This window comes from Syngnathus leptorhynchus, chromosome 21, assembly GCF_054491065.1.
Source record: "Syngnathus leptorhynchus isolate UIUO chromosome 21, UIUO_Slep, whole genome shotgun sequence".
Lineage (NCBI taxonomy): Eukaryota > Metazoa > Chordata > Actinopteri > Syngnathiformes > Syngnathidae > Syngnathus > Syngnathus leptorhynchus.
The window spans coordinates 3,311,230-3,324,263 of NC_141215.1; the positions used below are offsets into that span (position 1 = coordinate 3,311,230).

A 13,034-nucleotide genomic window follows, 5' to 3' on the forward strand; every position below is an offset into this window, starting at 1 on the left:
GTTATTACATCTCGGGGGAGGAAAAAAAAAATGATTAAAATATTTGCACTCTCTTTCATCAATTAAACTACTGCTTTCAGTGTTTCTTTGTTAATTAATAATGTGGGAAATAATTATTTGTAAAGAACAACTTTTAAGTACATATCCCCAAATTTCTGTATTCACATGCTGCATGTTCACAATATTGAAAATGGAAAATAACAAATCTATCCATCAAGCCAAACCTTAAAATCTCGGAAAGGCATCAGTACACCTTCTGGAATAATATAAATTGAAGCTATTTTTCAATGAAGAGATCTTTTCCACTATTTAAAATGCTAATTCTTGACACTTATGAGCAAACAAAAGACGACAACTTAGTTTTTGTTTGGTTTGACATTGGAGAATCTTTTATTTTCCCCGTAGTGAGAAAAATTAAATTTCAACAAAGCCAGAACACAAGAACTGCCATTAAACCCACATAATGTACATAATTAATCTGAATTAAAAATAACATTGATAATAGTGCAAGTGCACAATGGAATTGGATCAAACCTGCACAAATATTACATGTTATATATTGCACATATACAGAGTACATTTTAAAGTGTTTTTAGAGCAATTATATTAAATGCATATTCAAAACAGACAATACAAAGACATTCCATTTCTTGTATTACAGCACATAACAGGATAACAGTAATCCGATCCCTTTAGAAGAGATTTCCAATTTATAACATTTTACCCACCAGATTTGAGAGTGTAAAGCAAAAGCAAAAGAATAAATTGCCAGTACAGCTGCCCACAGTGTTAAACCAAGGGCGGCCATGTTGTCAGATCCCAAACACAATCCGACGCGGGATTGAATTCAATTCAAGCTTTTAAAATAGGCAAAGACTATTTTTTTAGTGCTTCTTCATCGAGTCTAGGATACGCAAAATGTGAAGGAAGAGGTTGACGATGTCCAGGTAGAGATTGATGGAGGCCAAGATATGCTCCTCGGGGGAGAGCTGCTTCATCAGCAGGTGGGTGTCGTAGATGATAAAACCGCAGAAGATGAACGCTCCGGTTCCGGCGAACAGCAGCTCTGTGGTGTCGCTGTTAAAAAACACCTGTAAAGAACACCGAGGCAGACCAAAAAAAAAAAAATACCTGTCAGTTTTGTGAAAGAGGGGTCCTCAATTTCAATACATTGAAAAAATGACATTGAACCACTCACCCTCATAACGCTTGCAATCAGGAGGATCCACAAACAGGAAAAAAGGCTGCAACACAGAGCAAATCAAATACACTGCAAATCTCAACGTGCGTTTTTTCCCTTTTCGAGCCAATTTACCCTGCTCCCAGTTTAGTGAAATCTCTCTTGGATTGAAAGGTGTAAGCGGTCAGTCCAGCGAACACGGCACAAGTCAGGAACAAGGCTTGGAGCACGGTAGAATATTCGTAGAAGGTCACTGTATAAAGAGAGCTGCGGCGTTATCACAACAGTCCAAAGAAATACTGCAAAGTGGCTTACGAGTTTATAATATTAATGTAGTGTCATTACGCTAAGGACATACAATCATCAAACTAAAGTACCACTGTATTCAGTTCTACTTACAAGCAGTGGCCACTGAGATCGCTTCCAGCAAAGTCTGCAAACAACACACGAGTCAATAAAAGTACTCAGAAATCAGGAGATACAGATAAGTTTATCACTTACAAATACAAACAGCAGATAGAGGTTGACTGGATGCTTGTGTCTGTAAAAAGCCAAGGCCAGAAGCAGGACCAAAGATCCCAGAGCGGAAACCAAAACAACAGCAGGGCTGTGGAAGACAACAGGTAAAACCCAAGTCCTGTTAATAAAATGTCTCCAGTTATTACAACCACCTAGTAGTCCAATTTGAGGTGCTCACCTGGCATGAACAAAGTCCTTGATGGTTTGAGAGAACATAAAAAGAGCAGATGTGCCCGTCGTCAAAATGATCTGCAAGCTTAGGAGTGTGTACACCTTCCGCAGGAAATCTGGAAAAAGTTTGAATTAGCAACACAATAGATGGTTTCCAACAACTTGTTCCCACCTACAAAACCTGAATAGCAAAATTGATGTAGCAGCGCTAATATAGACTTTAAGGTGAAATTAAACAAATATAAAGATTATCCATGTTATTGAGGTAACAATATGGATATTCTGAAGGAATATATCCCCATTAGCTACATTGTCAGGTGATTCTCCGTACATTTCCGCTAGCTAGCGGCTAAATTTCGTCAGTTGTGTTACTTCACATACCCATACGTATCTGTACGCTAGCTGTAGCGACATTAGTGCCATAGTTGAAGTCATCTTCAATTGAAGACCTCGGATATTTTTCACAGCTCATCGTTAAAATGGTCCCGATGTCTTTTGTCCTGAAAACGGCAGATTAATAACTGAGTACCGATGAAGAGCTAGGACGCGTAGTTATGACGTCATTATATTTTCGTAAATAAACTTTTTTTTTTTACACGAAGCTTTATTGAACAATTCTAATTAATATGTCTGCTCGATAGATTCTTTTGTATTTTTCTTTAAGGTTTATCCTGCTTAGCGCATTCATTTTGTTAAAAAAAAAATATATATATTATTGTGTCGAATAAACTTTCTAAACAGCTCATTAAAATTAAACAAATACTATTTATTATCAAATATATTTACAACGTTTCACGTTTTGATACCGTTGACAAATATTGTGCACACCTTGATTTTAAATAAAGCTTCAAAACAAAAACAGATACGTCGGGACCATAAATGGACACGTCCTGCAACCGAAGCTGCGCTGTTGCATAGCTGAAAGTGTCGCGGGACTTGTTACCAAGCTTGTCCGGTTGTGTCTGTCCCATCTCCGGCTCATGTTTCACCAAGTCCCCGGCAGACTGTCACTTGGTTGTCGCCGCCGCTTTTTTCTTTACCTCTCATTCCTGCTATTACTTCCTACTGGTATGTCTCCATATTTTATTGACGTAATAATGCTGATGTTTATTTAACAGTACCGATACTGCTCTTCCAAAATGATGACTTTGCATTTCAGGCTGCAAGAGGGGATTGCAGGTACGTGAATAACAATGTCATAAACGCAGAGTCGAGGTGTCTACTGTACAACATAAATGGGATTCGATATTTTTCTCATTTGACAATAAGAAAGTTTTAATTGAAGTGGTGGACTTTTGGGGACGAAGCTGAATCGATACACACCAAAGTCTCTGCGTTTCAACATGGCGACTTCTCGATGACTCCAGCTGTTTTTATAATTTCAACACTAGATTTATAGAACTTTATAAATACTGTTCATTTTCCATGCAGATATAAAAAAAAAAAATTCAGTGCCGGTCTGAAATTAATAAATCCTTCAGGATGACCCTATAAAGTCCAGCATGTTTCTACTGGCTCCTGAGCAAACATGACAGCTTCTCCACTGCCCTATAAAAAATACTGTCAACATATATTCACATAGTTTAGTTTCCATGAAATCAACAATGCCTCTCGGATGGTTTACTTGTAACACTACACTTCTGTATTCATTTAGCGCGTGCCGAGCTATTAATATTAAAGTCGTCCTCGCCTCGAATTGGGCTATCCTCTTTTCAAATTAATATCTTAAAAATTAGTCAGAGTAGTCCAAATATTTTAAAATAATCCAGCCTACTCTCTTGTCTTTCTTCAGTGTGACTATCTCATGGCCGCCTTGCTCAGACGTGGGCTCTTCCTGGCCTTGCCCCATCTCACAGGGCAAGGCAGCAGCTCAGTCTGCCACCCTGCGGTGTCGGCCATTCTGCTAGGTAGAGTAAATTTTCCTGCGCTTTAGTAGTACATGGAAGTCCGACCCCAATCCATTCCATGACGCTGGTCCAATTTCCAAACGACATTTTCCACCTTTCCATCCATTTACATTCTCATTTGCACTAAGGTGAAACTGAAGCGAAATACTTTCAATTTCCCATTGATGAAAACAATTGTTCCAAAACCTCAACATATAGAAGCTACCAAAACTTGTCTGAAGCTAGCTAGCAAGCAGCGCAAGGGAACAAAATCTAAGAAACCGTCTATTATTAACCTAATATCTACACTCAAATGTGTGTTTCTCGTTTATGTAAATGAAGCCTTTGTCTGCCGCCATTTTGTCTCAACAAAAGGCTTTTTATTAGTCTGCACAGTATTTGTTTGTGACCTAAACTCATTTGTCATTCTACAATCCATTTTCCTTCTTTTAAATCTCAGATATCCAGCCATCGTCCGCTAACAATTTACTTCCTTTTCTAGGTGTGCGTTCCGAGTCGTAACCATCGCTTTCTATGTGTTGCATGAACCCGGGACTCCCACACAACCCCGCTCAGTTATCGTGACCTTTTATGTGTTATCTCTCCCTTGTGTCTGCTCCTCTTCATCCAGCCCAGGCCTTGTTGTAAGCCCTGCTGAGGAGGGTGTTTTGATTCTAGTGGTGGTTGGAGTATCTCTTCAGCAGCCATGTCAGGCTTCAATCTTCTCCATCTAATAAGCAAGAGTCAGCCTGTGACTCTGAGGTCCTGCAGTCTTCCCTCAGGTCCACTGACTGGGTGCCATGTGCCTGCTGTGCTCTGCCTCTCTTTCTTAAAAAAAAAAAAAGCCTTAACATTTGGCTGTTGTGTCAGCATGTCTTAACAGTACCAGTCTGTGTGTGTGTGTGTGTGTGTTCACAATAATGAGCTGCTTACACTGGTTTTCTTAATTTTGATCAAACCTCCCTGGGAAAACAAATAGCGCTGATGCTTGGGAGTTTCCATGTCGATCTGATCAAACTTAAACCACAAGTCACAAACTGGGGATAATGGTACTTGGATTCATTTTTAAATCCAGAATAGTTGGGATATTTAATATGAAATTAAGTATGGCCTAATTATCAAATCAATCAATCGATTTCTGTCAATTGTGTGGTGGTTTTGATTGTTGATTTGTGGCGTTTTGAAGCAATTGAGGAAAAATGACGTGCAATGCTTGACTGCAACCAGCAGAGGCGCTGTTGAGTCAATCAACTAGGTTGTGATGCAGAGAAGAAAAAACACACAAGAGGTCCATCTACACTCAAATTCTAGGAATCATTAATTCGTTCAACCAACAAAAAACAAAAATGATTGGGAAATCGTTAGCTGCTCACAGCAGTGAAAAGTACTATTAGCGCAGATGGTAGCCATAAAACAGCAACAAACACCATCTTTGATTGTTATGGTAATGAATCATGGCTACTCCAGGAATAAGTCGATAATTTACTTTAAAAAAAGATCACAGCATTTTTAAAAGAAATAATCAACACTGATGTATGCTAACGCTTTAGTTTCATGGCTGTTTGTGTTGTTCGTTGTCTCACGTAGAATCTGGGCGCTAACAATACAAACCAAATGGTTCACTGCTTTGCTTCCTTGCAGCTTGCACGCATTGAGCGGGTTTGATCTTCAAGGGATTTAAAAAAAAAAAAAAAAAAAAAATTACACAAATAAAGCTTTAGGTCATATGAGCAGAAAAATAACTGTTTTAGTGATCTCGCCACCTTAATCGCTAACTGCAACGATTTCCGTAGGAGCTGCTCGAACCAAGAAGACATGGCCGGTGACCTTCTCTCAGGAGGAGATGAAGAAACGTCTTACGCCCATGCAATATCATGTGACCCAGGAACGAGGAACAGAAAGGTGCGGGTTCTAAATTAAAGGAAGATATTTGGTGGTGTTGACTCCCGAAATGTATGTGTACTCAAGTTTAACCAGCTTCCGTTTTTATTTTTTAACAATTGGTCATTTAATCAGAATTATTTTTTTCCATTTGTTGTTACTCAGTCCACTCAATAAAGTTATGTTTCGTTAGCTTAAAAGCCAACGCAACTAGCCCTAGAACATCAAACTACCCCCCTTCTCAGGACGAGAACACTTTTGTTCATTTTTTCCAAATTATTAATTATAAAGACTATTCTTTATGGCTAATAATAAAATATTTTTATTTTGCACTGATACACTGTTAGTCTGGTATCTGTGTTGCTTCTTTCGTAGCATGTACCGGAACCAATACTGGTAGGCGATTTTTATTTTTTTGGTGCAGGTACCATTGAGTCAAGTACTGTGTACATTTTCCTTTCTGCACAGTGCCTTCACAGGAGAATTCACGGACCACAAGGAAGAGGGAACCTTCATGTGTGTAGTCTGTGGGGCACCGTTGTTCAGGTAAGACTATTTATGTGTTAACTGTTAATTATTTGTTATGTATTTATAGCCTAGAAATGTTTTATCATGCAAATATTTACTTTTTTTTTTTCCAGTTCAAAAGCCAAATTTGACTCAGGATCAGGTAAGAGCAATCTGAACGGACAAAAAATTAAAATAAACGTAACCACAAACTGAATATATCACCACAACATGACTTTCTCACTCATGACATACATGCAGGTTGGCCTTCCTTCTTTGACCTTGTGAAACAGGATTCCATCGAGGTGTCAGATGATTTCTCCCATGGGATGCACAGAGTTGAGACTACATGTGGCAAGGTATTTTATTCTACAGATGAGATGCCAAGAGTTTTCCCACTTTGTGGCTAGATTCATCTAAAATCAACAATCCACTAATCAAAATAGTTTGGCATTTGGTTTACTTTTAACTACAGCAAATTGCCTCTTGCCCTGTCCCATTTTCATATGGTGTTCCACAGGGTTCAATATCGGGGCCCTTGCTGTTTTCATTGCATTTGCTACACCTAGCTTCCAAAACACATTTTTATTCTATGGTTTCGAGTCAGCATTGTGTATTCAAGCTATATTTCCTAAATCAGCTAAGAAGCTCTCCATTCTAATGCAGTGCGGAGCCCATCTCGGCCACCTGTTTGATGACGGTCCAAAACCCACCGGGAAACGTTACTGCATCAACTCGGCTTCGCTAGCTTTCCAGTCCAAAGATGCGGAAGGGGCCTCTGGCTCCGCCTCCACAGGTGCCGCCGCAGACTCGATATCTGAGGGAAGGACAGAACTTTAAGAACCCGGCAAGAAGCCTATATAGTGTGTGTTTGAGTCAGTGGTTGCATAGACTTATTATAGTTGAATCAATTTGCAATTTTGAGCTAAAGCAACACGCACAAAAATAATACGTTAAAATAACACTGACCAAAACTATTAAACTCATGTTCACTAATAGGAAAACGTACTCAAAGATGGTTGCTGTCCTGTTTTCACAGATACACAGCTGCTTATTTTTTGATACACTATATAGAGTCTATTTTGAGTGCACCTTTGATGACGTTTGATGCTTTTAAGGTGTGATTAAAGTTCTGCAGCAGAGGCAGAGCAAGTGGATTGTGTTTGATTTGGACACTATTTTGTATTTCTTCATAATGAAAATTATTTTTTGGCACAGCTCAAAGTGATGAATTGTTGAATAAAACAGCACAAAATAATATGACTTTTTCTCCTTTTATTTAATTCAATAACTATATTTTATTTGTGTAAATTATTTTAATATTAAAAGCAATAATATCAAAATAAATAGGCAGAGCATAGTATGAATTTGTGGTGTCAGTAATGAAAGATTTTTTTTAAAGAAATTCCGCTGAGTTATGAGATACATAAAAGGTAACATTTCTAAAACAATAGTGATCTTAAATCAGTCGAGTTACCTTTTTACCTTTTTATGAATTCAAGTTTTGTTTTAAGTTTTACTTACAATCAATAAATTAGTAGCTTGAGATATGTTTGTAATAGAAATAAAACAAATTGGCCAGGCATGAATTAAAATTTGACAAAATCCCGGAATATTTGCAACAAAGGCTACTGCAAATTTTATTATACAACACACACAAAGCATATCCTAAATGCAAGGTTCACCAGGGTCAAAGGTCAAATACCTCTCACCAAGGCTGCACATGTACCTCTGTCAATAATGCTGTTTTTTTTTTGTTAGCATGCAAGTTGACAAAAATAAAATATAATCATGGAAGATTATTTTTACAACCTTCTGGGGGAACAACACATAAAGTTTGACACTAAAGAACATGAAAAGGGAGCCAGAGAATTCAAAACAACTCAAATCTGCAGACTTACCTTTAATGTTGAACATTTGATCTTTATGATGCATTTCTGGCATCATAAAGGCCAACTTATAACTTGTAACCCCTTCCACATTAGTTCTAGTCCAGATACTCATAATTTCATTTTCAATATCTTACACTGGCTAGGGGCAATAGGCGCGGGAGAAAAAAACCCCGACAAAATGGAAGCATATTTTCAAGCCCCGATCCATTGGGCACATTTCAAAATATGGAGCAAGAAATAACCGATGCTGTATTTCCATTAATGAAGACGCTTGTTTCCAAGGAGGTGGAATTCCAAAAAACGGAACTCTTTATTCAGCGGTTGAGCTTTGCCTTGCAGAAGAAATTTGAAGGCCACTGGTACCCCGAAACCCCGAGCAAAGGAGAAGCGTACAGGTACTGCGATAACATCAAATTAAATGAAACCAAATCATATTTTACATCTCCGTAGGTGCATACGAGTTAACCAGTACAATAGTAACGATCCGGAACTTCTTCGTGCCTGTCATGAGAGTGGTCTGAAGTTTTGTGATTTGCGACTCCCCCTCGATTTCACACTGTGGATAAACCCTGGTGAAGCTTTTTGCAGGTGAGTGTTTCACTTCCAGGTAATCCTAATTGATTATTAGTAATGTGTCTTTGTGAGCTGCACTGACATCTATCGGTCAGTTGTTGTAAGTGCAACAAAAGTCTTCAAAGTCAAACGGCCTATATAATTTAAATCCAAGGATTATATTGAGGGGGAAATGAGCAAAACGTTTTTTGACTGTCATGTTATGTCTCCTCTTATTATTTATGTGATCATTCTTAGAATCGGTGAAGAAAATCCTCCATTTTCAGTAGCGACTGTGGCTGCCATGTATAAGGAATACCTCGCCCAGAAGTTGTCAAATACTCAGGACAACGAGATGTTCGATTCCTGTTCTTCCTCGGACGGCGAGGACATACATAATTGTTTTTCGATCAACAACGACAAACAGGTGAACCATAGCAATTGTCGATACTAAAGTTGCCTATAGAGTCACAACATGGCGGCAAATCACTTTTTTTTTTTTTTTATTAAGACAATACTATGACGAATTGTTTTCATTCATTTGTAATTTTTTTTGGTCTTAGTTGAATCCACTCGCTCCGGCTTGGTATCCCTCTGGCTTTCCGGAACCTACTCGCTCCCGTTTGAACTGCAGAGCTACCAAGGAAAAGTCACATTCTTTAAATATTTACAGGCATTGTCCAACTGCTTCGGGAAGGAAAATAAAAATGAAATAAGAAACAGCAGTCTATTTTGTCTTTAATAGTTGGACTGTATGAAGAAAAAAAAAATCTCCACAAGTAAAGTTGTAAATTCCTGTTGAATGACTGAAGCAATGTGGCTTACAGGCCTAGAAATAGAACATTTTTATGAGGGTCAAGTTGACAGCAAAAAGTATTTTTCCAGTGCAAAGGGTGCAAGCAGGGGTGTTCTCCCAAAGGGGCCATTATGACTCATATAAATGTATCATAATAGAAAAATCCGGCTTTACACAGTCTTTTTTTTTGCCCCTTGAAGATTAAAAAAACTGGAATAATCCAAATTTATTCTACAAAAAACGCATTTTGAATAATATTGCATTTAAGGAATATGAATGAAGCAACTATTATCAATCGCAGGGGGCGGCCATTTTGTTTTGTTGCCATTGACTAAAAATGATATCATAATTGTAGCCACCAATCACAACTATGTGAGGTTAGCAAGCTGAGCTTGGAAAAAAAATATCTTGGCGGACCCCATCTAGCCCCCGAGCCTTGAGTTTGACTTTCACACAACAAATCCACAGGTTGTTGTGAACAATTCGGTGCGAGAGACTCAAAGATCTCTCCGCCGAATGTTGATTTACGACACACCGGGCCCGTGTTTGACGCAAAGCATGGCAGGAATGTCTCGGGCTTGTTGGAAATGTTTCTCCTCTTGGAAAAACTCTTGGCCATCGAGGAAAACCTCACAGGCCTTTTTGCGGTTTACTGCTACTGTGGATTCCGAGTGGTTTGAGGAAATAGACTGAATTGCTTGTACCTGACTGGAGAAATTCGGCTTCCTCTTGCCAACTGCAATGTTTATTTGCGCAGGAATCAAAACATGTAAATCATTCGAGAGGGGTACATTTTCCACAAAACAATACGTAAGACATTTTCCAACTAGGCAACCGAGTTTGAATACAGTCCTGAATGTTTCGTTGTGTTTTTTTTTTTGTACTTTAAATCAAAGTTGATTAATTTGCAGTGGTGGTATTTACGTAGTATATATTTGCACCAAATTTTTCACTGATGCAAGTAGACTGCAATGGTAAAATAAATAAATAAATCAAAAGATAAATTATGATCCGTGGCTTTATACAGGTTCATAGCAACATGACATTACCCTGATGTAAGTGGACTGTAACGATCTATTAATAGCATCGTGGAGGTCTGCGTGTTCTGGAACGAAGTGGGGGGTGGGGGGTGATGTCATCGCCATGGCTTGCACACTTTAAATGTGGATTAGGGAAAATTTAAACATCCGCCCGCTCAGACAGGCCTGGAACATGTGAACAAAACAGGCACCTAAAGAGATAACTTTAAAGTGACTGGGATTCCAGTTTTCAGTCAATAACTCATGTTTTGTGTTTTTTTTATTTTTAGTCAAGTAAAACAACAAATGTCACTGGAATTTTTTATTTTAGTTATGAGGTATATTACGTGAATATGTTTTACAACCAGCAGAGGTCACTGTTTTCTTTACAGAATGTGAGACTTGCTTAAGTGGTTTTGTAAATGTGAACAGAAATATTTTTTTCCGATACTTTTTTGTTAATAGTTTTTAATGAAAAAAAAAATAGATTTAACGTCAATATAAGTAGTTCGGAAAAAGGAATTTGGGTGTTTACGGTCCACATGCACGTTGACACAGTCCTCCTGAGACGCACTTAAACGTTGCAAAGTGACCTCTGACCTCTGGGGGGCGTGGTGTCTGGATTCCACAAATCCATTGGAGTTCATCTACAGTGCTTACAAAACCAAAAAAAAAATCTCTATCAACTTCCTAAGTGCCTCATCCACAGGATGTGCGCCTGACACTTTGTGACAGAAAACACACTTTAGGTTCTGCACTGCTGTTAAAGTCTTTCATTTGTTTTAATGGGATTTTAATCAGAAGAGCCATGGAAAAAAAATTGCTGCACCTTAAATTAGGAATGAGTAGTCTGATTCCAGGACTGTTTCATAGGCACACCTCCAATTTCATGTCCTTTAAAAACATTTAACTTGTCAAGCTTGTTGGAGCATATCACCGATCGTCTGACAGGACAGGCCTCTAAATCTTCAAAGCTTCCTCCTCAGGTTTTTTTTTTTATTGCTTTTTTTCCACATTCCAGTGTCCCTAATCTTCATGGATCCTGTGTTTTTGTGGAATGTAACACACTACAGTGCCCCGCCATGTACGAGGAGAAAATAGTTTTGACGGTGGAAGGCAAGGAATGCAGCAACTTGACTATTTGGTTTATTCACCGTCGATTTGCGGCATTTCTAATGTGATAGTCTAATCTGTTTTAGTTGAAGGGCATCAATTTTATTTTATTTTTTTACAACCCCCCCTAAATTATTCCGAAAATTAACATTCAGCATATGTTCTCATAAAGTGAAAAAAAATCTGAACAAAATAATCTGTTTATAACATTACAAAGACATGATGAATCTCATCGAAATAATATTTTTTTTATCAAAATGTTCCTTTTGGCATGGTGGTGGCCAATGGGATAGGTATGGCCACCCCTGGCTACCACCTAGCGCCGCCCCTGCCGCTCAATATATATAATCCATGTGTTTCTTGACATACTGTATTTGCAATTGTACTCAACACTCCATATGCTATTCTGGGTTAATCCCACATGCAACGCACACCCTATCCAACCTCCTGACATCTGGATGGCTTACTTTATCTCCCAGCGTCTATATTTAATGTGTTCATTCCATCCCCGACAGTGGGGAAGAACACAGACGTTGTCCTCCACATGGAGATGTTGTCCTTGATAGCGCAAAAAAAGCGGGAGCCGAAAGAAACCGTCTCCTCCGTTTCATTGACTTGAAAAGAAATAAACGCGGGGGCGCAATGCCCCCCGGAAATCTTTTTCGAAAACGCTTGTAATCCGAGAGCAGATAGAAATAGGAATTCTTAAACAATCCTAAGTGTTTGGCAGATGGCCTCTCAGCACTGTGTGCCGTAAATGCATGACATATGTGCCGCTGCTTTGAGAGAGCCCGGGAGGGACATGTCTGGAGGCGAGACTGTTAAAATGGACTTTGGGTGGCGCGGCGGTCAAACTCTCATCTGTTCCCGAGCTGTGAATAGGTCCTTTTCTTGCCTTGCCAAAAGCACGGCCAAGAATGTGCATGTTGAAGTCACAGTTGCTATTAGCAGTGGATGCAAAACGCTATGCGTCGAAAACCACGCTGTCCATCATGCTTAAGTTGCACTCGGATGCGTTATACCAAAATTAAAGGGTAAAAAGTTGGCTACCATTTCCTTGTAGCCAACAAAATGCAGCAAAACATTTAAACACACACACACACACCATGTGTTGATGACAGCCGTGACTTGTTTCCAGAAAATGGAGCAAAATGACTTTCACTTAGAGAGTTAGTCCGCTAGCGTATTGCTAACATACAATTGATAACACCATAGACGGGCTAACAGAACTAGCATCAACATTGCACATGTTACTGGGATATATTATTTATCGTCTGCAAAGAATCACTAATGTCACTGGATGGTACTGAATGAATGAAATTCTTCTTTGTGTATTATGTGCAGCGGTGTTATACTGCCTCCTGGTGGCTAAGGTGACCACACCACAATGCTCATTGAATGAATGAAATTGTTTAACTCTTCACATTCTATCTTTTTTTTTACAAAGACATGTTACAATTTTTAAAAATTTGCTCTTGTGGGACTGGAACAGATTAATGGCATTTCCATTCATTTTAA

The 13,034-nt window shown here is 38.7% G+C and overlaps 3 protein-coding genes across 4 annotated transcripts; 2 read left to right on the top strand and 1 right to left on the bottom strand.

Annotated features, from left to right (window-relative positions):
- Positions 1-360: 360 nt before the first annotated feature.
- On the bottom strand, positions 361-2,434 carry tmbim4 (transmembrane BAX inhibitor motif containing 4). The gene is made up of 7 exons (XM_085901981.1): positions 2,252-2,434; positions 1,878-1,986; positions 1,682-1,787; positions 1,580-1,613; positions 1,316-1,433; positions 1,199-1,244; positions 361-1,091 (listed from the first exon to the last, which is right to left on the bottom strand). Exons 1-7 carry the CDS (start codon positions 2,340-2,342, stop codon positions 885-887), a joined length of 711 nt encoding a protein of 236 aa, XP_085758107.1. The 5' UTR covers positions 2,343-2,434; the 3' UTR covers positions 361-884.
- Positions 2,435-2,732: 298 nt separating this feature from the next.
- On the top strand, positions 2,733-7,404 carry msrb3 (methionine sulfoxide reductase B3). 2 transcript variants are annotated; one of them, XM_085901982.1, is made up of 8 exons: positions 2,733-2,938; positions 3,030-3,049; positions 3,663-3,777; positions 5,550-5,658; positions 6,106-6,183; positions 6,279-6,307; positions 6,406-6,503; positions 6,811-7,404. In XM_085901982.1, exons 1-8 carry the CDS (start codon positions 2,851-2,853, stop codon positions 6,982-6,984), a joined length of 711 nt encoding a protein of 236 aa, XP_085758108.1. In that variant the 5' UTR covers positions 2,733-2,850; the 3' UTR covers positions 6,985-7,404. The 2 variants fall into 2 exon arrangements, with proteins under 2 accessions (XP_085758108.1, XP_085758109.1); XM_085901983.1 differs by lacking the exon at positions 3,030-3,049 and having other exon boundaries at positions 2,805-2,938.
- A 714-nt stretch (positions 7,405-8,118) lies between these two features.
- On the top strand, positions 8,119-9,313 carry LOC147040141 (protein BTG3-like). The gene is made up of 4 exons (XM_085902549.1): positions 8,119-8,431; positions 8,487-8,624; positions 8,847-9,015; positions 9,152-9,313. Exons 1-4 carry the CDS (start codon positions 8,262-8,264, stop codon positions 9,302-9,304), a joined length of 630 nt encoding a protein of 209 aa, XP_085758675.1. The 5' UTR covers positions 8,119-8,261; the 3' UTR covers positions 9,305-9,313.
- The last annotated feature ends 3,721 nt before the right edge of the window (positions 9,314-13,034 follow it).

Excerpts from the sequence above, each read along its gene's own strand:
- msrb3 (XM_085901982.1), top strand. The coding sequence starts at position 2,851 with ATGTTTCACCAAGTCCCCGGCAGACTGTCACTTGGTTGTCGCCGCCGC. Across the intron at positions 3,050-3,662 it reads GCTGCAAGAGGGGATTGCAG|TGTGACTATCTCATGGCCGC; the intron begins GTACGTGAATAA and ends GTCTTTCTTCAG. Across the intron at positions 3,778-5,549 it reads GGTGTCGGCCATTCTGCTAG|GAGCTGCTCGAACCAAGAAG; the intron begins GTAGAGTAAATT and ends CGATTTCCGTAG.
- LOC147040141 (XM_085902549.1), top strand. The coding sequence starts at position 8,262 with ATGGAGCAAGAAATAACCGATGCTGTATTTCCATTAATGAAGACGCTT. Across the intron at positions 8,432-8,486 it reads AGCAAAGGAGAAGCGTACAG|GTGCATACGAGTTAACCAGT; the intron begins GTACTGCGATAA and ends ACATCTCCGTAG. Across the intron at positions 8,625-8,846 it reads CCTGGTGAAGCTTTTTGCAG|AATCGGTGAAGAAAATCCTC; the intron begins GTGAGTGTTTCA and ends GATCATTCTTAG.
- tmbim4 (XM_085901981.1), bottom strand. The coding sequence starts at position 2,342 with ATGAGCTGTGAAAAATATCCGAGGTCTTCAATTGAAGATGACTTCAAC. Across the intron at positions 1,434-1,579 it reads GATCTCAGTGGCCACTGCTT|TGACCTTCTACGAATATTCT; the intron begins GTAAGTAGAACT and ends CTCTTTATACAG. Across the intron at positions 1,245-1,315 it reads TTCACTAAACTGGGAGCAGG|CCTTTTTTCCTGTTTGTGGA; the intron begins GTAAATTGGCTC and ends TCTGTGTTGCAG.